Source organism: Bos grunniens, chromosome 12, assembly GCF_055505025.1.
Source record: "Bos grunniens cultivar Pamir isolate PY7600 chromosome 12, Bosgru_T2T1.0, whole genome shotgun sequence".
NCBI lineage: Eukaryota > Metazoa > Chordata > Mammalia > Artiodactyla > Bovidae > Bos > Bos grunniens.
The window spans coordinates 69,816,476-69,842,010 of NC_141176.1; the positions used below are offsets into that span (position 1 = coordinate 69,816,476).

The 25,535-nt window shown below is 40.9% G+C and overlaps 1 protein-coding gene across 2 annotated transcripts in view; it reads right to left on the reverse strand.

Annotated features, from left to right (window-relative positions):
- Nucleotides 1-25,535, reverse strand: part of LOC147361858 (ATP-binding cassette sub-family C member 4) — a 186,016-nt gene that overhangs the window by 52,627 nt on the left and 107,854 nt on the right. For both annotated transcript variants that reach the window (XM_086328622.1, XM_086328624.1), the window contains one exon: nt 1,607-1,686. In XM_086328622.1, the coding sequence (XP_086184748.1) occupies nt 1,607-1,686 (80 nt within the window). The remainder of the gene's footprint in view (nt 1-1,606; nt 1,687-25,535) is intronic.

Sequence of the window (25,535 nt, forward strand, 5' to 3'; positions counted from 1 at the left end):
TGTGCTAAGCACAGAGTGGGCCAATCGGATCTGGAAACCCAATCTTGGCCCGGCTAGCAGTAGCCAAGACACAGAAACTTCCACAAAATCTTCTCAAAGTAATTAACAATCACCCTCACAACACAGGACTCTTTTGGTAAAAAATTGTTTCTGAGGATAACTTATGTAGCCCGGTAGGACTCAAACATATAAGTCTGCAAAAGCAGTGGGCGGGGGGCAGGCGCGTGGGGAGCAGAATCAGACATCTTTGCAGAAAAAACTAGTCTGCCTCTAAATCACAGCCTATTTCACATTGGTTGACAGTGGCAGCTTTCTCCCATAGGCTACACCTTTACAGCCAGATATTCACTGACACATTGTTTGTGACTTACAGGAATGCCTAGAATAATTTCAGACCAAGTACTGATTTTCCTGACATAGCTAGCTTTCTAAATTATGTACTTCGGACTCCTTTTATAGCAATGGCTCCTGAAGAGACCCTAAGTTTTGATTTAGAGAGCATTTGAACACTGAAATAAAACTGGGGAGTTGGGAGCATCAGCACCAGGCCATAATTGCACATCCTCACCACCACAATTCTCTCCTTCCTGGCCTTAAATGGGATCATGTTAACTGGCACTTAGAGAAAGTGAGAAGGGTTTAAATCCAGGAGTTATTAGCAGCAGCAGCAGCAGCAGTAGCAGCTGGGATTTTAGAAAATATACAGCTTTTTATAAATGCTATATATTTGATGAATCCAAAATAAACACTTGACAAGGTCTCTGTATAGCCTGAATAAGTGAAAAGCAGACAGGGAAAAAACAACAGGGAAAAAATCCCAAATAGCAACCGTACTGAATAAGCAGATGAGAACTGAGATGACCTAACACCATTCTTTAGAACCTCCAAGTTGACAGACAAAACAAAGGCTGGAGAGAAGGTATTTCTGTGGGATTATAGGATTTAAAAAAAAAAAAAAAGACACCTTAAGATACAGCAATCAACATGTTAAAAGAAAAGCTGCCTACACAAACAAAAAAATACATTTTCTGAGATGACTTTGATCCCATACTCAAATTATTGGCTTAAAGGTACTTGCTTTTAAAGGCTTTGTATCTTCCATAACTGCTCTCTATTGTCCTTGTTAAAGTATTATTTTCACCTTATTATTACTAATCTTTTCTTTGTAAGTAACCACACCTAGCTTTATATTAAAAAAAAAAAGTGCAGTAAATATTTGTCCTTTGTGGTAATACAATGCATAATTTAGTTAATCTAGGCTATCTTTCCGTGAGAGATGATTATTTCTATATTATGAAATGCACACAGTAAAGGGAATCCACGCCAGACACCTGGAAGGCAGAAGGAGAACCACTTACCCTGCATGTTGCTGCTGCAGACCAACCTTGACGTGACTGTGTAGCCACTCCTGTCCCAGGTGTTACTCATGTTAACTTACTTAGTCTCCCAGTCACAGCCGCACCTTTCTCTCACAAACATAGCATTTATTTAAGATAACAGGACACATCAGGCTAAAATACCCACCCTCAGCCCCTGAGAAAATGCCTTGAGAAAAAGGTACTCTGCTCTTCCCTGGGAGAACTCTAACAGGACTCTTAAACATTACCTGGATGAAATCAAGATATGTCAGCGGCAGCAAGTCATCCATATGCCCAATGTCTTTGGAGAAACGATTTAAAATTCTTCCTGCAAGAACAGGACACAAGAAATTACTTATTTCCCCAGGCAAGCCCTTTAACAGAAACAATTCATGGACAAATCAAAATAGCATTTTAAATGCATATGTATTTAATATATTAGGGATTCACATGAAATAAGGCAGTGTCAGTGATGAAGAAAAAATATACGATATTACCAAAAGAGAATATCAGGAAGAGTTGAAGGATTGTAGAATATTCCCTCCTTTTCTGTTCATACTATTTAAGGATTCAAGTGCTAGCTTGGTAAATTACAAAGTACATAAACTAATAATCCTAATTGTTACACTAACTATGCTACCAGAATTAATTTTGCTAAGTGATACTGTTTTTTTAAAAAAAGTAATTACAACCTTTCCTCAACTTTTTAGCCTCCAGGATGGTGCAAAAGCACTTTACATTTTGGGAAATTTGGGGTTCTTTCAAGCTGAGCATTTACTATTGGGGTGATAAGCTGTTGCTTTCAGAGGTATACCAGATGTGACAAACACACAGCTCATGTTTCACCATCCAAGATGATCAGAGGGATAGAGGCAGAAAACAGAAATATTACTTGATGCCTAATGACCACTTCCTATCATTGCTTCTATTTCCCTTCTCAGAATCCACCCAAACAGGATATCCTAAAGGCTGCAGGATTGGAAGAGGAGAACTGATTTCTGGTCTTTTTAATGATTACAGTCAAAGAAATTGAAGTAATACACAGAGGTATGCATGCACACACATACATGCACTTGCGCACTCACACACAATGCACAGAGGTATGCATGCGTGCACACACACACACGCAGACCCTATTCTGGGATAGTAGCTCGAGAAGTGCGTTTCTCTATGCCCCTAAATTTCTTTTGTAATAAAGACTCCAGGAAGCCAGCCTGTAGGTAAGATGAGGGACCTCTACCTACACTTCCTGATCTCAGTCACAGGTGACTTTCTCCTGAGGCCCTTCACACCAGCCACAGCTGGACAATAAATGAGCCGGGGCCGGGGTTCCACTGCCGGGATGAGCCTGCTCCACTGTCCTCCTCAAGGAGCCTGGCTCACCGGAAGCACAAGTGTGCCCACACCAGGAGCTGGAGGCTACTGCACTTGGCCAGGCCAGACCTACACAGGCTGGGCCTCAACTTTCCTATCTCACCCTTAGGAAACACAGACCCAGAAACTGTCTTTTCGTGATACCTTTGTATGCCCCAGTAACAACTTTTCTGAGCCTCTATGAATGCCTGCTTTCATAGAAGGTGAGTCTCAGGATTAAATGGGCTCCTGCTGTTGAAAGAATTAAGTCACAGCGCCGGGTGAGTTAACAGGTGCCCAACCAATAAGGTGAGACATCATGTCACCTGGCAAAGCCCAGCAGGTGCTGCAGGAGGGCCCACTTGGTAAAATGCAGACTCTGATTCAGGAGTGCTGGGGGAGCTAGAGGGTCTGCATTTCCTCCAAGCGGCCCTTCCTGCTGTTTCCCAGGCCACACTTCGATGGGCTCTCTATCAGTTCTGCTTAAGGACCATTAACATCAGATGGGCAATTTTCCCACACATTCTTACTTGTTTTGTGGCCCACCTAGCTATTTTTAAACTTCTCAAAGTATCAATGCCAAACTCAGGAATATACACATCAAAAAAAAAGTTAAAAGATACAGTTTAAATTTTATGACTTCTTCATTGGAAAAACACAGCTTTTTAATGTAGGCAGAATCTGGAAACAAGAGAGTTTGCTATTTGGATTTAAAAACTTGACCCAGCTTTTTGTTTGGTGTCTGTGGGGGCACTTTGTCATCTGATGCTGTGCAGGCTCGTGGGATACACAGGAGGGGACACAGCAGTTAGAGGGACGCGTGACAGCGGGAGCAAGCAGAAGACAAGCAGCGATGACGGAGTCACAGTGTGGCGGGTGACACCAGAGCGGGTGAACTGCAGGGTTAGGCTAACAACTTTTCATGGAGGAAACACAGCCTGAGCGCTTGGGAGGAGGGCAGGGGATGGACTGATGGAGAGAGGAGTTTGTCCAGGTGGGAGGAATGACATGTGTGCGGACTGAGGGGTGAGAAAGGGCAAAAGCAGGGCAAATATTTGCCTCTTTGATGGAAAGGGCATGACCTCAGGAGTGCTAAGATAGGAGAGAGCTGAGTGTGAACAGGAGTGGAGGACGAGTCCAGTCTTAGGGGGCCTGAGCTGAAAAATTCCCTTCAGTCAGAAAGAAGCCTGACTTCTCTTTTCAAAGCCATGGTTGTGAGAAGGACATCCTGAGGAGAAGGCCGGGTGCAGAGAGGAGGGAGGACCAACTTACACGAGTGACCCAGGGGAGTGACAGTCTGAGTGCTCCCAGAAGGTGGCTGAGGACCAGTTCTGTCTCGGCCACTGTTCTCACAGACCAACCCTGCACAGACTCATCAGCGTGCCTGTGGTACACACCACAGCTTGGGCGGCATTTTTTCCTTGAGGTCGTGCCTTGTGGTCACCCCTGCTTGGTTACAGAACACCACCACCACCACATGAGCACCGAAAAGTGCCAGAAACCACGGATGAATCATCTCATCAAAACTCTTGAGAGCAATGTTGTCCCCATTTTACAGAAGAGGCAGTTTAGGCTTAGAGGCAGGAGGAAATTAACTCACTGACATTCGGCTATAAAACAGGTCAAGACTTGCATCCAGGGTTACAGAGACCGAGAAAATTCATGCCATCACATCTACGACATAGAGCTACTTTAGCAGACACATCTAAAAACTCTATTAGGTATCTACTAATAAGAATGGCTGATTCATGTTGATGTATAATGGAAACAAACACAACATTGTAAAGCAATTATCCTCCAGTTAAAAATAAATAAATTAAAAAAAAAAAAAAAGAGAGAGAGAGAGAATGAGTCAATAAAATTACAGGCAGGGCTGGTGTTAAGGCCAAACTGGCCTCTGTCAGCCCGGCCCCTTCTGACTGGCTAATACATGCTCCACTGGCTGCTGAATGCTTTGAACATTAAAATAGACGAGTTCCTCGGAATTCTCTCCTGGCTAACCATAATTAATGGTTAATATCTCCACCTCTAAATTAAACTGAACAAGTTACTGAAGATTCAATGAATGGAGTAAGAAGTGAATAAGCGCGTGAAAGAATGAATGAACCAGACAGTCTAAGAAAAGTATAACTGATTAAGAAAATTCAGGGCTCGAGAACCCTCTCCAAGCCTCATGCTATCCTGTGACACAGGGCAAGACCCATCACCTACTGTTAACTATGGCATGCACTGACCTTGAAGAAGTAGATACACCTTGCATATTGCCCCAGGAAACCACCTGTAGCAGTCGCCATAAATGTCTTTCTACAGAGAGTAGTTTTTTACATCGCCTAAGCACGGTGGGGGGGAAAGAGGTCAGGAAGCTAGATCAGGCTAGTTCCTTTACCCCTGGATCTTGTGCACATGTCATGTGAGGAGTCTGGCTCACGGCTCATAGAAGGTCAGGACTGGACAGACTAGCGCACAGCAACAGACAGTAAAAAGACAATGGCTCTGAAACACTGTGAGCCTGATAAAAACAATGGAGCATACCCACTGGAAAATGCCTACAGCTTTCATGATTTCTGGGGATTCTTAAACCATGAACCGGGCTTCCCTGGTGGCTTAGATGGTAAAGAGTTTGCCTGCAATGCAGGAGACCCAGGTTTCATCCCTAAGTTGGGAAGATCCCCTTGGGAGGAAATGACAACCCACTCTAGTATTCTTGCCTGGAAAAACCAACGGATAGAGGAGCTTGGCGGGCTACAGTCCATGTGGTTGCAGAGTCGGATAGGACTGAGCAACCTTTACATACATACATACATAAACTATGAACCATAGCAAGTGGGGTGGCCACATTTCTTCTTAGGCAATTAAGAAATGTCAATTCTGAGGGGACAGGACACCACACATCATCACAGGACTCCTCCAATCACAGAAACACACCACTTTGCCTCCAAGGTCTTTTTTCCCGGCACACTGCACCTTTTTCCCGGCACACTGCACCTTGACCAAGTTTCAGGACAAAATGCACAGTTTTCATCTCATACTTCCCGAAGAATGAGAACTGGGGAGTTAAAACACGGAGCAGTCTCGCCTGGGAAACATGCACCCACAGAAACAAAGGTTAAAAGATCTGTTAATAAAGTCATCTGACCAGGGATATCCCACTTCTTCAAAGGCAAGTATGAGGAAGTTGCCATTCAGAATGCAAAATCAACCCTTCCCTCTCCAATATGCGTACAAGAACTTGTAGTGCTCAGAAATGGGACAGCAGAACATTTGGTGTGAGAACATGACTAAACTTGAAGACAATGCTTCCTCCCACAACCCATCCCATGTAAAGTGACAGAAGGTGAACTGGAGTGGGATCAACCAACACCCAGATCTGATCTTGGTGTATCTATAGTACATCATTTTAATTTCTGGGAACCCCCGACAGTTGTTACACAAATGTGGTTGGGTTGTATTAAGTGTGAGAGCATGGGCCTTTGTTGGGAAGGAAAATGAAACACACAAATGGAGAACACCATTAAAAACAAGGGGATAAAAATTATACAAAGAAACTTATTTATAAAAAAGAAGTAGCCCCACAGACATAGGGAAGGGGGAAAAGGGATAGACTAGGAGTTTGGGGTTAACAGATACATACTATATAGAAAATAAACAATAAAGAACTACTGTATAGCAGAGGGAGCTACATTTGATATCCTGTAATAACCTGTAATGGGAAAGAATGTGGAAAACTATGGATATACGTATATATGAATAACTGAATCGCTTTGCTGTACATCTAAAATTAATACAACATTGTACATCGATTGCACTTCAATTTTCTTTTTAAAAAAGAGGGGGAAGGGAAAAATCATTTTCAGTACTGTATTCCTTCCTTTAAAAATTAGATACAAGCTGTAAGAAGTGGAAACACTGCTCAAAGAGTTATAATTCTATATTGTGTACTATGAGTTATAAAAAGCTTTTGGATGGGAATTCTCTGGTGGTCTACTGGTTAGAACTCTAGGCTTTCACAGCCAAGGGCACAGGTTCAATCCTTACTCAGGGAACTAAGATCCTGCAAGTCGTGTAGAGGCCAAAAAAGAAAAGGAGGCAGGAGGGAGCATAGGAGACACATTCCCTCTTGGTCAAACATTCCTCACATTAAATTGTGGGCTATTCAGATATCTCACAAACCCTTCTTCCAGTCCAGCTGCCACCCTCTTCACACATCATCTGGTTTGTAAAACCAGTATCTTTCCCTCCATGCTCATTCATCTTGACTTCTTCTGTGATAGCTAATCCCTGTAATGACTTTTAAAAAAGAAAATCATCCTAGGTGCTGGTTTCCGGGATATAACTATTTTTTAATCCCTCTCTTCATTCCCGTGACCTGGCTTGCACCTGCCCCCCTTATATTTGGAACTCTATTCCCCAAAATGGTCATTTCCCACTGGTTCCGCTATCATCTGTTCTCTAAGGACAGTGACACCTGAACCAGAACTGGCCCCGAGTGTCTCTTCATCAGGCTTCCCTGGTAGCTCAGATGGTAAAGAATCTGTTTGCAACAAGGGAGACCTGGGTTCGATCCATGGAGGACAGCATGGCATCCCATTTCAGTATTCTAGCCTGGAGAACCCCCATGGACAAAGGAGCCTGGAAGGCTGCAGTCCATGGGGTCGCAAAGAGTCCTTTCATTGTTGCTGTGTCCAGCCGGTGGAATCTCTACCCTTGGACATCTCACGTGCATGCACACAGTAATACATTATGCAGTGAGGAAGCTGATACATTTGCATAAAATGTTTAACAGAGCCCGATGAATATATTAAAGAACTTCAACATAAAAGAAAACCTTTACAGGCTGTATTTTGACTCCTAAAACTTTTGCACATTAAAAGAGAAACTGAAATCCCAATCCATATCGCGTTTTGATACTTTGAGACAGCCCCTCGGCTTTGAGCAACCAGAGGTCAGGCCGGCAGCACTGAAACAGGTACACAGCAAGGACAGAGCCGACTTTCCCAGCGCCAGGCAGGTTTATACATCAAATAACTTAATCAGAACACAAACTGTTCTTAGATTTCTGGGGAGGTAATTAAATACCAATTCAATGCCAATTAATCACAGTCAAATAAGAGTCTGTCAGAGAAGAACTCTATACACATGCAGGCTATTTAATGGTCAAATACTTGGCAGGATCTTAGTTAAACAATGATTCATTAAGCCTCCTCTGCCACACAATGGCCAGGCTGAACTCCAAGTGAAAGAATCGAAACTCTTTTGTTCTCCCATAAAAAGACATCAAATGCCTGTGCACGATATTCTTCCCTTCCTCACTTAGCAGGCAGCTCAATTTGCATGATTCCGGATGTGTTGGGCTGCTCCTGGGCAGCAAGGCATCTGTGAGTCTTCCTTGGGTTCTGTGCTCAGTACCAAGGCGAGGCAACTCCCTTCTTCTTCAAGGAAAAGAACTGGACAGCTGACCAAATTCTGAAAATGTCTGTTCACTCTAAGCAAGGAAAGGACTAAAAGACCCTACCTTCCAGCAAGCAAAAGCAAGCTATGATCTTTTTCTCCCTTGGCATCATACTGCCCACCATTAAAAAAAAAATAAACCCTGGATACACATAACTGTCCAGGAAAAATATTTGCGTTTTCTGCACCTACCTTATCAATTTGCTTCCTTTAAATTACTTGTCCCTTCAGAAAACAACCACTCATTAAACTCAGACAGCCATTTTAAGTTTGACTTTTCCCTGGGTTTCTTAAGTGGACTCTATCACCTTTCTGCAAGTTCCTTTCTTCCCATGGAGAAAATATCAAAGAAATGGACATTGGTCCATATTTGCTGGGGGTTTTGCCTACACTAGCACTATAAGCATTCCATAGTTTCAGTAACGCCGCTATTTATTAAATGCATAATTTCTGCCCTTCAAAATTATTTGAAAGTGGGGTGAAAAGAGCTTTTATAATGCTGTAAAATTCTACTTGCCTCTTTAGAGAGGGGTTCTTAGGGCAGCTTTATTAAATGTTTTATCATGCTTTAAAAATAAGCAGGACTTCCCTGGTGGTTAAGCATCTGCCTGTCAATGCAGGGGATATGGGTTCAATCCCAGGTCCAGGAAGAACCCACATGTTATGCAACAACAAAGCCCATGCAGCGAAATTACTGAGGCCGTGTACCCTCAGATCGTGCTCCACAAGAGAAGACACCTCAATGACAAGCCTGCTTATCGCAACTAGAGAAAGCCCATGTGCAGCAACAAAGACCCAGTGCAAACAAAAATAAATAATAAATAATTTAAAAAATCTTTTGAAACTGAATGAATAAAATTAATTATATTTTTATTTAATAACAAAATATGTACTAGATAGTATTCTTAGAAGGGGAAGTAAAGTCTCATAAAAACTATTTTGAAAGATTATATATATATATATATATATATACACACACACACACATATATATATTATCTGAACCCCCAGATTGAATTTATGACAACTGACCAAAGACAAATATATGTGACATTGTTTTTCATAAGAAACTTTAACTTATTAGCAGAATGTATTCTAATTCTGCTCATAAATTGAGTGATACAAACAAAATAAAGATGCACTTTTACTGGGTCTCATTGCATATAAAATATCAAATTCACTTGTACACCATTACAATGAATGAAGGATATACTGCATGCTTATTATTTTAAAAAATACATAACTGAGTCTACAACTGCAAAGTTGTAACACATTAGCAAAAAATAAGTGATTAAAGCATTAAAAATTTGACTGATAATTAAATTATTAAATCTATTTTTGTGATCCCTCAGACATAAAACCCACATTTTTATTTATGTTGCTTTAACAGGACACAGCAGTAACAGCCCTTCATGTGTTTATTTCCATGTAAACTACGACAGATAATGATTTTGTAACAGGGGTGTGAGGGGGGAAGGTCACACTGTCTGCATATAAACATACCATACCATAGGAAAACAAATTTTCCTGCAAATATAACCAATTTTACAGCCTATCAAAGTGGTGCCAAAAAAAGTAGATTTTTTTGTATTAAAGTGCTGACAGGAGAGAAACGTTCCAGCACTAAATAAAGTACACTGTAACCCAATCATCAAATCAATAAAGTCATTAAAAATATGCTACATTCCTCAAGGAAATGGTGAGTTGAAGGTTAAAAAATATTTGGTCGCCATGGAGAATGTCCCTCCAACACAGCTGACAGTTACTGGTATGGACCCTGTCTTCCCCCTACCCCGTGCCAAAAGTCTGCAGGCTTCTTATCTTTCTTCATGTGTATTTAGCCATGTAACCTGCCAGGCAGCATTTTCAGCTTCATATCGGCATCCTATAAATACAAATAAGAAACTATGCCATTTTTCTTCTTCTTCTTCTATGCTGCAAACTGATGAAATATTACCACGTTTGTAGACTCTTACAAACAGACACACTATCAAAGGGCAGAAATGTGCTGAGATTATAATATCCATTCATCTAAACTGTCAGCATATAACAACATTCAGGTGGGGTGCTTGCCACCTAAATTAATTTACTACTTAAACAGATTTCTTACACCAAGTCTGTCAGGAGGGGTTTTTAACAAAATTGTTAAAAGTGAAAGTGTTAGTCACTCGATCATGTCTGACTCTTTTGTGACCCTGTGGACTACAGCCCACCAGGCTCTTCTGTTCGTGGGATTCTCCAGACAAGAATACTGGAGTGCACAGCCATTCCCTTCTCCAGAGGATCTTTCCAACCTAGGGATTGAACGCTGCACTGCAGGTAGGTTCTTTACCTTCTGAGCCATGAGGGAAGCCCCCAAAAAACTGTAAATAAATCTAAACACGGTTTTCATTTTATCTAATTTTCAAGTGTTGGATTAAACCAAAGAAACCTGCACTTGATCGACCAGGGCACCCTCTTTTCAGGGACCTGTTGTCCAACTGTTTTGCGAGGTGGGACACAGGCTTGCTGCCACAGAGGAATGATATCGCAATCCACCTCCTATGATTTACTCAGGAAAGTCAGTCAGTCAGTTCAGTCGCTCAGTCTTGTCTGACTCTTTGCAACCCCATGGACTACAGCATGCCAGGCCTCCCTGTCCATCACCAACTCTGAGTTCACTCAAACTCATGTCCATTAAGTCGGTGATGCCTTCCAGCCATCTCATCCTCTGTCGTCCCCTTCTCCTCCTGCCCCCAATCCCTCCCAGCATCAGAGTCTTTTTCAATGAGTCAACTCTTCACATGAGGTGGCCAAAGTATTGGAGTTTCAGCTTCAGCATCAGTCCTTCCAAAGAACACCCAGGACTGATCTTCTTTAGAATGGACTGGTTGGATCTCCTTGCAGTCCAAGGGATTCTCAAGAGTCTTCTCCAACACTACAGTTCAAAAGCATCAATTCTACGGCGCTCAGCTTTCTTCACAGTCCAACTTTAATATCCATAATGACCACTGGATAGCCTTGACTAGACAGACGGACCTTTGTTGGCAAAGTAATGCCTCTGCTTTTGAATATGCTATCTAACTTTCCTTCCAAGGAGTAAACGTCTTTTAATTTCATGGCTGCAATCACCATCTGCAGTGATTTTGGAGCCCCCAAAAATAAAATCTGACACTGTTTCCACTGTTTCCCCATCTATATGCAGGTCAGGAAGCAACAGTTAGAACTGGACATGGAACAACAGACTGGTTCCAAATAGGAAAAGGAGTACGTCAAGGCTGTATATTGTCACCCTGCTTATTTAACTTATATGCAGAGTACATCATGAGAAACGCTGGGCTGGAAGAAGCACAAGCTGGAATCAAGATTGCTGGGAAAAACATCAATAACCTTAAGGGTGGTGGTGTCATCTGCAGATATGCAGATGACACCATCACCCTTAAGGCAGAAAGTGAAGAGGAACTAAAAAGCCTCTTGATAAAAGTGAAAGAGGAGAGTGAAAAAGTTGGCTTAAAGCTCAACATTCAGAAAGAAGGTAGAGGAGGTTATAAAAAGAACAGAAGGCTAAGGGGGAAAACACCAAAATAAATCCAAAGTGGATCTGAATAGAAGATGACAGTTAGTGTTTACATTCCCTATCCTTCCAGGGCATGTTTCTCCTGGAATTAAAAGCAAAGGTAGATATATCCTGGGACTGTAAGGAGATCAAACCAGCCAATCCTAAAGGAAATCAATCCTGAATATTCACTGGAAGGACTACGACTGAAGCTCCAATACTCTGGCCACTTGATGTAAAGAGACAACTCACTGGAGAAAAGATTCTGACGCTGGGAAAGACTGAAGGCAAAAGGAGAAGGCAGCAGAGGATGAGATGGTTAATAGCATCACTGACCAAATGAATATGAATTTGAGCAAATTCTGGGAGATGGTAGAGGGCAGAGGAGCCTGGCGTGCTACAGTCCACTGTGTAGCAAAGAGTCAGAGGCGACTTATAAACTGAATAACAACAAGAATAACAAAAGATGTATCATTAGATCAAAGGAGGCAAGGATGGGCGAGCCTGGAGTTTAAAGAAGACAAAATCCCACAGAATATGCTAGAAGTGAGCATCTAAGAACTTGTATTAAAGGAAGGATGACCGGGGATCCATTTAAATGATGGAAAGGAGCCTTGAAGCTTAAATGTTTGGGGGGAGTTGAAGGAAGGGACCAAAAAGAAAGCTACAAATGCAGAAGAGAATGCCATGCAGGGAAGACTCCTAGAATGTGGGGCCTCTCTTTTAGAATACAGGTCTGCTTGTTTCTAAACTCTGGATACCACACATATACAGAACTGTCAATATCTTTGCCCTTATGCAAAAACTGAAAACCTCTGAATAAGCCTCAGTAGAACTTAGCAGACATGATGACTTAGCCGACATCGTTCTAAACGTGATGCCATTTTAAAAAGTTTCTATTTTGCTCACATGACATTTAATATAGACCCTTAGACAAAGTAAAAGGGAACAATGATGTCAGAACCAAAGAAAATTAAATGAGGAGCATGGGAATAGAATTCCACAAACTCAACACAAAAGTTTCTCCCCTGAACTCTTATCATTCAGGATAAGATAAACTTCTAATAATACCCATCACTCTTGTCGGAAAAATCAAGATGTTGCCAGCATTCAATTAGAAAGAGAAAATATTTTAACAGTTATTTTTAATTTAGCCTTTTCGGTCATTAGGCATAAAACTACCCATACCTACAGCATGCAATTGTGGAGATCTAATAGTAAACAGTGATCTGAAGCCATTACTGGTCTCACATACATAAAATATAAAAATTCTGTTGAAAAACAAAACCACCAGTTCCCATGGGTGAAAGAACACTAAGTATGAAAGCATCTGTAGCTAAATTTCAACCTGGGCTTCAAAATACATTTAGCAAAACTGAAACAAAGGATTTTATAAAACATTGCTAAATTGTGACTTTTCAGACAAAATTTAATGTGAAACTCATTAAATAGAAAAAGTGAACTAATGATTTTAACAAATATTTAAGGGTTTTATTATTAAGGTTCTCTGGTGGTGAAGAATCCACCTACCAATGTAAGAGATGCAGGTTCAATCCCTGGGTCGGGAAGATTCCCTGGAGAAGGAAATGGCAAACCACTCCAGTATTCTTGCTTGGAGAACCATAGGAGCCTGGTGGGCTACGGTATTTGGGGTTTCAAAGAGTTGGACATGACTGAAGTGACTAAACAACAAGGCTTTTATTATCAGGAAAGGTCTCAAATTGAAATCTGACCAAAAGGGCTGGATAACCGGATTGAGCAGACAGCCAGTTACTGAGGGCATACTCAGCATGAACTGGCAGTGTGGGGAACCTAAGCCAAGTTACATTCTTGAAGTCACTGTTGACAAGGCTGGATTTCTAAGAGGAGATCCAGCCCCTAAGTAAAGGCAAAAGGTTCCTCTCCAAACAGGGCAACCTGGAGAAGATATAGAATTCCACACAATTTGTGCTAAGCTTACTACGCTTGAAGGCAATTCCTTTCAACTCTCTCACCTAAAGGAGGTGGACATGCTGGAGAGAAAAAGGGCGGGCAGAGTCAAACACCTGAAAAGGTAAGGAGGCACACGGAATGCCCAAGAGCAAGAGGCGTGAGGCCCAACCTGCCAGCTCCTTATCTGCTTGGCAAGTCACATGCTGCTATTGGCAGAAGCTTCCCGGGTTAGTGAGGAAAGCACCACAGATTTCTAGATGGGTAAAACCCAGAGTTTGATTTTAAGGTCAAGTTTATACCTTGGCTGGTTTGCTCTGTAGCGCTTGCTGCATCCTCAGAGTAGGTATAAAGGTACGAGAGGTTTCTTTTCAAGGCTGTCGCGTCACAAGACGGCCTGCCTCATCCTCCCACTTCTCTTTCCACCTCAACTACCACCCGGAAGACATCAGCAGTAAGCAGGCCTAAGCAGGAAAATATCTATTGATCAATAACTCCATAAGCTAAATCCATGATCTTTTAAAACATTCAGAAAAGAACTTCAAAGGAGGCCTTCAATGTCTGAGACTCTGTTACGCAGAACACAAGAGCACATGACTGTGCTCAGTCGCTGCAGTCATGTCTGACTCTTTGCGACCCCATGGACTGTAGCCCACCAGGCTCCTTTTTCCATGGGATTCTCCAGGCAAGGATACTGGAGGGGGTTGCCACACCCTCCTCCAGGGGGTCTTCCCGACCCAGGGGATGAATCCATGTCTCACGTCTCCCGCACTGGCAGGTGGGTTCTTTACCACTAGCACCACCTGGGAAGCTCGGCTGCTTCTCTCTCCGGTCTCAACTCCTGAAGGCACCTTCTCTCTCAGAGGTTCTCAACTCCTGAAGGCACCTTCTCTCTCAGAGGTATTAGTCACGAAGGAAGTATGGTTACTACAAAACTCCTGTTGTTTCCCACTGAGATGGTAGATATTATGTGTTTTAAAAGTAATACAGAAAATGAAAACCATACTTTCACAGGAGGGTGGAGAAACAGTTATTCCCTATGTTTTAAAGGAAGAAATAACAGAAAGACCAGTGATAAAATGTGAAAATAGAAGAGGCAGGAGGTGTCCTAATGAGCGATGGAAGGCTGTGCGCTGCAGGGAGGTTTCAAGCAAAGGCCCCTCACTGAGCAGAGGAAGAACCCCACCCTGGATGGATTCTTCACCAGGTGCTTGGTCCGCATCCAGAACATTCCTCAAGATGTGACCTGGACAGTAAGAGCTCTTCTGTGGCTCCTTTCACAGAAATCGTCTTAGGGACAGGCCTGAAGTGCTACAAAGAGTTCCTAAGACACAGGTCTTTGATCTTTGTGGCTTTGCCATGTATGTTTTTAAAATTTCTGGAATGCACCCAGGGAGGCAAATGGCTTGACAGCAAACACTATAAATATCGAAATAAATAAATACATACAAACATCTGGAACCCTGATTAAGCACCAAAGTTTTTTTTTTCAGGGATGAGGGGTGTGGGTAGCAGAGAAGAAACCCCCACTGAACAGCATTTTTATTTTTATGGAAAAATGTCCTATTCTTTCCGTACGATAAACCCCCCTCTGACATGACAAAAGTTTCAGAAAGCTGAAGTCTGTATGTCATGGGGAAAGGAGAGTTTCTGATGTTCTATAGCTACAAAAGAAGGAACTTCAGTACTAGCCCAGAAAAAAGATGGGACCAAAATTCACTTTTTTAATAACTCATCGTGGAATGGTATAAAATAACAGTCATTACCTAGAACTACAAAAATAAATCCAGACAATACGGTAATCTCACTTGAGTTTGATGTGAAGTTTGCACAGATTTTACAAATTACTCATTATACAACAATTTTCCGTGTTAAAAGGATGCTAAAATACATTGTTTTTTTTCCTCTTTATGAGGTCCTCTGAACAATAATAAACAGTGAGAATATAGAATTTGCCATGGTTATGCCTGATAAAATTAAATTAAAAACAAAGAATCAAATGACCACAAACCATGTGGTTAAGTGTGAATTAAGAGTAAGAGTTGGGAAAGTTTAAAAAAAAGAACTGTGTGTGTACAAGCATGCGTGCTCAGTCATGTTCGACTCTTTGTGACCCGTGGACTGTAGCCCGACTGTAGCCAGGCTCCTCTGTCCGTTGAATATTCAGGCAAGAATACTACAGTGGGTTGCCATTTCCTCCTCCAGATCTCTCCAACCCAGGGATCGAACCCAGGTCTCCTGCGCTGGCAGGTGGATTCTTTGCCACTGAACCCCCAGGGAAGTGCCATTTAAAAAACGAAAATGCCCCAAATTCCCAATCTACCCCACTACGAGGTTCCACAACGTGACAGACCTTTGGAAAGCCAGAAAAGTGTATGATCAGTCCTCTCACCAAGCAGATGCTACTGATCTCAGGACAGAGTTGAAAGCCTTCCCATCCTGGCCTGGGTCTGCTCCCTCCATCCTGCCCACAGTGATGCCACTCCAGACAAGCAGCCTTCCCTCCCTGGTTTGCAGGTCCCATGTCCTGGGTAATCCAGACTCATTCTCTGGACCATCCTGTCATCCAACAGCAGCCTCTCCTGAAATCTGCTCAGGTCTCTTGGCACACACTGAGCATCTTTGGCCCTATACAGCCAATCACAGCTTCTTCCACAATCACTACTGTATTCAGCAGAAAACACACAAGTTTGGATGACGCCATGCATGATTTGAGAAATACGTATGGAGCCCTTACCCCAGCAGATGGATTAAAAAAAAAAGATGCATAGTGCTTATAGACTGGCACTAGAGAAGAGATATTATGTGAATCTTGTTATGAGAACTGAGGGCAATGTTGAGCCAGGTTGACACTGACCACCCAAAGGACTGATGAAAAAGGATGTGAAAGGTGGGTTTGGGGACACAGGGACAGTCATTGGTCAAATTCAAAAGAAGAGGAATGCTGCACCTTCTTTACGTTGCACTGCAACACAGACAGCAACTTGTCCCTGTGACAAAAACATGATGGCTAGGCAGAGAGAGATACCTCCAGCTCCAGGAATCCCGCCCCCTGCCTCCCTAGCCGCTCCCTCCCCCAACACTGCCTGAACAACAAAACTAGTCTAAGGACTGCCTGGGCACCTCCATTGCTCATGCTAAATGAGGCCATGTGCTCCCAGAAACAACAGTCACATGTATATGGTGCCTGTCTGCTTCCATCTCAAGGAGAGTAGGATCTATGGAAATTGTGTAAACTCAACAAAGAAAAGAGGACTTCATCATGCCTGTCATTCTAAGTTCCTTCCTAGCAGCTTCAAGATATTTAAAGTTCCAAGGTTGCATTCAATTGTGATTCCCCACTTAGATCGTAGCCAACTTCTCATCTCGGTAGCTGTTCTAAAAGGGAAAGATTTTGGTGCCAACCCTCTGAGTGGTTAATCACATCTATACAAACATGTGCTTCCACAATTGGCACAGCATCCCCTGGCGTGAAGCTGGCAGCAACCCAGATGGAAAACTCTGTCAACTCCATGCTGACATCCTAGCCCCTAGCACTCATTCTGATCTGTTCTACAATCCACCAGCAAAGCTGAATTCTCTGTTGCCTCAATTATCCCCACTCCCCCTCTTTCCTGATGCCACTCAGAATGATTCTGCTACCTCAGCCTGCCTCGGGCTCTACTTTCAAAGACTCTCCTCATGGTGAAGTCAGCCACTAAAAAACTGAGACATCAAAACCAGCCCAGTGCCCTCTCACCAGCTCGGGGTGCTCTGCCCAGCCCTCAGGATGGATACACCCTTAGGCTCTGCCTTTCCTCAACTGTGGGGAGTGGGTGTCTCCATTCTCTGATCTCCTTCAGAAGAAAGGGCAGGCTACAGATCTTCTACAGACTCAAAGGAGAGGCAACAAAGCTAGTCTAAGGACAGGCTACAGATGGCCAAAGAATTTGCAGGTGTAGTAAAACCTGATCAGAAACTGAACCTTTTCTCGCTGCACAAGTGAACAATATGAAAAGCAAACCCTCTCAGTAATTCAGGCTACCAAAGACTGCCACAGAGTACCGGTCACTAAAGTCGGTATACATTTATTCGTGCTACTGGTCAGTCACTAAGTGGTGTCTGATTCTATGACCCCATGTACTGCAGCCTGCCAGGCTCCTCTGCCCATAGGATTTCCCAGGCACGAATTATGGTATGGGTTGCCATTCCCTCTTCCCTGGGGATCTTTCCAACCCAGGGATCGAAGCTGCATCTCTTGGGTCAAATAGATCCTTTTATTACCACTGAGCCACCTAGGAAGACCCTTCATTTCTTAAGGGACAGTCCATAGAACAAAGGTCTCTCATGCATTCTTTCAACAGAAAACTCTAGAAACTAAGGAAAGGAGAAATTTCTGTGTAAGGGGGAAAAGGTTTAAAATCTATAAAGGCATCATTCTGCTGAACTTTTAAAAAAAATTCTCTATTAGGAAAACCTGCAAAAGTAGCAGTCTGTCATTTCTAGTAAAACCCAACTGACAGATCGGCTGGAATATTCTTGGCTTGGTATTTATGGATTTCCACGGCTAATTTTCCCATACTAGTCCTTCTTTTCCATCAAAATACATATTCTGCCTGACATCCCCATAACTCTCAGGATATGTCTGCTATTGTAACCTACGTGAACGAATACTCATCTCCCAAGAGCTATACTGCACAAGCTGTTCATGGATATTAGGGGAAAATCAGGCTTCCACAGGACATCAAAGTCCTTTGAGACCAAGACCTTAACCGTGTTCCTTAACCAGCATTCGAAACTTGGCTGCATTAAATAATGCTGGCGTGTGTTCATAATGAAGAGAAATCACTGCGGGAGCCTCATCTCGTGGGGTCAAAGGCCTCAGATGAAAAGTCCCATTGCCCACTGCTGACAGGCCTCCTCAGTGCTGTATAGATCCACTAGTCTCAATTCCGAAACTGCTAATATTTTCACCAGAAAGGACTAAGAGAGATTTAATTCAACACGACGTTACAACTTGGAAGCTGCCAGGAGGCCCAAGGCCAAATGGATCTCTCCTTCAGATGCTGTGAAATAGTCATCAGAACGTGTATGGAGAAGAGGCCAATAGAACATTTCACTTTTCTCAGATCAAAACACATCATTCCTTATCCTTGTATTTTCTAGGATAATTAAAAAAAAAAAAAATTCACTTTTTATCCAGGTCTTTTTTCTAAAAGCAGTGTTCACCAGCCAATTGTTTTTCCCTAACTTGTCTGCGTCCTCACTAAAGGAAAGAAAAAGTTTTGAAAGTGCAAGACTGCCCTGAAGTGCAACGTGAACACGTGAAGACAGAGAACACAGATTATTACAAGAACAGAAAGCCCCCGACTCAATCTTTCACTGAACTGCATATCATGGGGGGGGGGGGGGGGGGGGCGCCGTGGAATTAATGACATTTTTTGATCAATAAATCTTAGTATGTTTCTGTGTCTGAGCAGCGACTGGGGGAACCAATGACCAGGGACTGGGCCCAGGCCACTGAGTCTCTTTAGACCTTTAACAAAGAAGACACTGGTCCAAGTAACACCCAGGGAGCCTGCCAAGCCCCCAAGAGTTCAAAAATCCTATTTTTGCAAAACACAAATGATACTAGAAACAGGCTTCCTAGGAACAGAGGACACAGTGATACTTACAGGTTATAAACCTAAGCTTATAGCAAAAAAACAAAAAGATGACTAAAATTAGGATTAGGTCCTATAGTTTTACTACTTGAGATAACGAGAATAAGCAAAAGTTGAATTAGCAGAAATAAAACTCTCACTGTAAAATACTGAGCCTTATAGAGACAAAAAGAAATTCCTAGACACTATTTTTCTGAAACTTTCCAAATATTTTTTCACTTCTGTATCAGGCAGTCAAACAAGTAAGAAAGCAAAACACTAACATCACTGCAAAAATATGATGATACAGACAGTAAAACAGACAATAGAAGAATCTCTGTCTTTCCAGTCACCATAAATTTGGTGGGTGGGGGCATGATTGAACCAGGTGCCAAAGCCAGAATAAAAGAAAGAATAAAATGGTGTTTTTAGTGGGATTTCATCTCGATTGATACATCTATGGCTCCCAGTTGCTGTTATCATAAACTCTAAGCTCCTGGTACTGAGGCATGTTAGTAACGGGGTTTAACTAAATATATTAAACCAATGTGAGAAGTCACCCAGCCATCAATAGCCCTGAAGTCTTTACATCTACAGAAGAGCTTCTGAAACATAGGGAGTCATGTTCTGTGGCTCTCCCTATAGAAACCTTCTCAGATCTCCATTCTTTCTACTCCACTTACTAAGTCCTCTAACCATATTATTCTCCCATTTAAAATCAACATGAGCCCAATTAAAAATAATACTACATTTCCAAAATACCCTCCGTAAAGGTAGTTTTATCTTTATGCAAGTTATAAAAGACATCATGGGATGTTTAACAGCATTTCTAATATGATAGGATTAGAGAACTCTTTTCCTCCCTATTTAAGGTACGTTAAAAAAAACAAAAACCACACATGAAGTTGTTTTTACTCCTAGGAGGGGGTTAAATGTCAAAGAAGAGCTTACTATGATACCAACATCCCACATATTCTCCTATAATAGCAAATAATATGAATTGCAGAGCTGACATTTTCTTAACTTATAAGCAGTTATAAAATCACAAAAACTTTAATAAGACAGAAATGGAATAGATACAGAAGAGATATGTGCACTCCTGTTTCTACTGCAGCATTATTCACAGTAATAAAGATACAGTAACAACTGAAGAGTCTATCAACAGATGAATGTGTGTATAGATAAACACACACACACACACACACACACACACACACACACACACACACACACAGTGGAATATTATTCAGCCAGGAAAAAAGAAAATTGTGCCATTTCCAAGAACATGGATGGACTTTGAGGAAATCATGCTAAGTGAAGTCAGACATGGAAAAACAAACACGGTGTGATAGCTCTTACATGTGGAATCTATAATTCTTAAAACCAGACAGTAAAATGAGATGTCTAAAGGTTTATATTTGCAATTGGTCAATAAATAAGCCCTGGAGACATAGCATACAGTACGGTGAGAAGAGACAAAAGTGTACTATAAACATGAAATCTGCTAAGATTAGATCTTACTCATTCCCAACATGAGAATAATTATGTGATGCCATAGGTGTTAGTTACCTAATACAATCAGAGCAATCATACAGCAATATAAATGTATCAAATCAATGCATCAATCAAATCAATACTTCAAACTTATACCACGTTGTACCACAAATATAACTTTTTTTAAAAGTCATGACAAGGCACTAGGAGAAGTCTTAAAAATTAGGGCCAAGAGAACAGGCAAAAAAATGATCATCCAGTTTTCAGAAATAGTGATCTTCCTTGAAGATGAAACATCCACCTCCCATCCCCATGCTGGGCTAATTCATCTTCAAATGCTAAATCCTTTTGAAAATTGGCCAAAGCAAGAAGCTCATGTAAAAGCTAGATAAACAAAATGAGGAAGATGAAGGTCAAAGAAGTACAGACACACAGACACATTCAGACACACATATCGATCTTTCACACACACTGAAGTACCTGTTTGTGTGGATTGTCCAGATCGTGCAAATGTTTTAAACAGTTTCTGATAATGTCCATATTCATTTCATAGGAAATACTGTGCTAAACGTAATTTTACCTCCATGAGAGAGCGGCCATTATTGTGTAATATATAATATGTAGGTATGGGTGCTGAATCTTTCGAAAATGCCCATGGAGATTTCGGAATACATTATCTGGTTACTTCATGTGAAATTTCCAGCATGCTGGCATATAAAGATGCTTTTAAAATGTTGGGTTATGTAACTGTATGATGATTAATGATTTGGGTCAAACTGGTTCTTCATTTTCAATTCTAGGCACCAGAGCTCTATGGTTTCCACATAAAAACCAATGGGAACAGTAACTAGAGGATTCGGCAAGAAGGTAAAAAAAAACATGGCTCTAGAAGCAGAAGAGACTGCAAAAGATTTCTTGTGTTTGGTTGCTATTAAAAATGAAACAATGGAAGTAGAGTATTTTAACAAGTTTAAATTGTCATATAAATTTACAACATTGCCCTGAATTGACAAGACAAAGAGCGATGGTTCAAATTTATCATACTCCAGGCTGATGTTCAATATGATAGGGAACAAGATTATACCTGCCAACAGATGAAAATTCTGTCATGCAACAGATCTCTGAAACATTAGGCGGTGTATCACAAAGACTCTGAACTTCTTACAACTTATTTTTGGTTTTCTTTTTCATCAAATTATTTCCTAGCAAATTCTGCAAAATGAAAGAACAGTTGAATTTCAGAGCTGCAAAGCCTTTCAGACGTGATTGAGGCTGAATGCCAAGACTCAGGAAAGGTAGGTGCTCACAGCTACCTGGCATCCAGGTGTTAATCAAGTAAGTGCAACTGTTTTCACTAAGGTCTCTCCACTCAAAACTATGCTATTTCTTCAACTCCTTCAATGCCACTATACCCAGCCAGTAATTTGTGGTATTTACATGGTTAGTTTATTAACAATAATTGGGAAGTATTTATAAGAACTGAAAGTGAAAGTCGCTCAGTTGTGTCCAAGTCTTTGTGACACCATAGACTATACAGTCCAGGGAATACTCCAGGCCAGAATACTGGAGTGGGTAGCCTTTTCCTTCTCCAGAGGATCTTCCCAACCCAGGGATCGAACCCAGGATTCCCGCATTGCAGGCTGATTTTTTTTTTACCAGCTGTGCCACAAGGGAAGCCCATTTATAAGAAAGTTGTGTTTGTTCTATTGCATTTGTTATACTTTTATCTGCATTAAAAATATAATCTACATTTTTAAAGATCTAACAGGCAATTCTCGTTTGCATCCCAAGCTACTTTCATCATTATATTGTGCAAGAAGAAGTTGTGAAGTATCAAAATGTCCATCTGATAGAAATGCAGGAAGACTGCCTGGAATTAACTGGAGTAAACAAACCACGAAATGTCTCTAAAAACATCCCATGAATAAAATTTGAAGGCCTGACAATCTAAAACTGCCTTAGGTCAACTTTAACTTTCACATGTGAAATTTGTCATTTTTCATGCTTTTTAAAAAAGGTGAATACATTTTGACCAGTTACTGCATTTTCGTAAAAAAATAAAAAGTAAGTTCCTGCTGCTCCTAAGAAGTATAGCTATTCCCTGGAAGAATTACAATGTTCCATTTAAATAGAACTTACTTTATAAAACTTCAAACTGTATTTCTAATTACACAATAGACTTCTGTAATAAACTTCAGCCGTATCATTTTCAAACACACAAAAAAATCCAGATGTTTGGCATTTATATGTAAACTCAGCTCCTGCTGTGAAACCAAATTAAAATGAACTGAGAAATGAAACTTAGGCCCTATGAAAACAAAAACAAAACAAGCAAACAAACAAAAAAAAACATGCTATTGATTCTATTTTCCAGGTTGTTAGTTTGATCATTTATATATTTTTCCTTGTATCTGGGAAGATACATACATCCTTATCCACCATTTTATCACAATTAACATATTTCCTTGGATTTTGTAGGAGGAAGAAAAAGACAAAAAGAAAAATCACAAACTTGCATGACTTAGTCCTATGGTTCATCCCTATAAAATGAATGCTCTACATATACTAAGTCTCTTAATTCTCACACATATAAAAAAACCTTGTGACTATTATTATACCCATATAATCATCCCCAGTATATAACAAAAAAGATTAAATCACTGGACAAAGGTCTATCTGCAGTCAGGCTGTATTCACATTCATTCAGATCGGTTGATTCCAAAGTCTGTTCTCTTTACCACTGGGCACTTTGGGTCCCAAATTATAGTGGTCAAAACCACTATTGGAAAATAAAAGAAAACAACTCAGTGTGGTGTTGGTATGTCCAAGATCACTTTATTCACTAGATTAATTTTCAAATCTTAAATTTCACATCTCTTTAATAGAATCTAATAATATGGATCTTATGCTGGTATAGCAATCTAACTCAAAGAAGTCCTCCTCTCTCTCTCTCTCTCACACACTCTCTCTCTCTCTCTCTCTCTCACACACACACACACACACACACACACACACACATCAATGCTGCTTAAGACAATTATGGTCCAATCCAAAGGAACTTGACTGTGCCAGCTAAATGACTAGCACAGCTCTCTGAAAGCTCTAACATTTCCACCTACATCCCAACTCCCTGTCCATTAATAGCTTTAAATTTTCTACTGATGACACAGTTTTCTCACCTGACATCAAATGAAAAATGGACATAAGAATTAACAGGGAGAAAAAAGATGACCTGCTGCTGCTGGGGCTGCTAAGTCGCTTCAGTCATGTCCGACTCTAACCCTAACCCTACCAGGCTCCTCCATCCACAGGATTTTCCAGGCAAGAGTACTGGAGTGGGGTGCCACTGCCTTCTCCGAAAGATGACCTATATATTTTTAAAAAATACTCAATATTTATCTAAAACCTATAAGGTACTCACTGTGTCACCCAAAATTTCAAACCCTAACCTTAGGTTAGTTAGCAACTTGGTTATAACAAGAAGCAAAAGATACACCTGGAGGCTAGTATAGGAGATTAACTAGTAAAGGAGATTTGAATGGTTAGAAAATTAGATATCAAGGGGTATTAAACCACCATCACTCAAATTTTAGAACTCCCTAATGTATGAGTGAAATCTACTCACCTGGTCTAAAGGCTTGACAATTTATTTAAGAAAAAAAAACAAAAAACAGCAGCTTATCTGATAAACCACTGACTGTCTGGATTACAGAGGTGCTACATTTTATTACCACAGCCATTTGTGTCAACAACTATTTATTTAATCTTGAAGTCAAGGAAGAACAATTTTCTAGCAATACTGATTAATCATCATCTTGAATTATGTGCTTGTTTCCCTTCTGTTTACAGGATTATGTCACGACTAACATTTAAAAGTTGGCACCAATAAGAAATACGTCTGTCTACAGTATAACCCATTGGTGAAACTCATTAAGCCATATTTGACAACTTTCTCATTTTTATGCTAAGTAAAAAGGAAAATAGCGTGAAGATTTATATTAGCATGAGATATACTTTTAAGATGTTATTGCCACTTTATTCCCCAAAAAGGAAGAATAATAGATTTATAGTTCTACCATAGGAAATAAATTTTATGAGCCCAGATCAGTCTGATGAACTAAAAAGTGAAAAAAATTCTAAAAATAATGACTACATAGAGGAAAGCAACTATTTCTTCTTATTCTCTTTTTAAATATTTGAAGCTAATGGAAAAAAAAAAATTATTCCATGATCTTGACGCAGCATTGCTGACCTAGATGGATGGAATTATTCATGTACAAAAATATATTTAAGGACAAATCCACACACACTGTTTAAGTATCTTTGTGTAGAACCAAAGACATGGATGCTCTGTTTTTCTTACCACACCCTTAAAAATCTCTATACATTTTCATTTAATGCCTCACACAGAGTAAAGAATAAGATCAGGGACTGAGTCAAAAGAACACTTCAGTGAAATATCCACTTGAAGTTCAGAGAGTAATCCTTAACTAATTATTGACTTAAACATCCCCAAACCAGGAACTGAGGCTGAAAAGCACCCAGGGCAGACACTCTGGTTTTCACTGATGTTATCAACACGCCACTCTAGCCCTGTTCTCCCCCAACAGCAGACCTGGAGGCAGGACTTTCCCATCAGCGGAAGCATGACTGTATTTGGAGTAACATCAGGGATAAAGGCTCTTAAACACACAACAAGTCTAAAATAGACTTTCCAGGTGTTCAAGAGATTGAAGCATTTCCCTGTGTGATACAATCTATTAAAATACACTTGCAAAAATGAAAGGAAAATATTTCC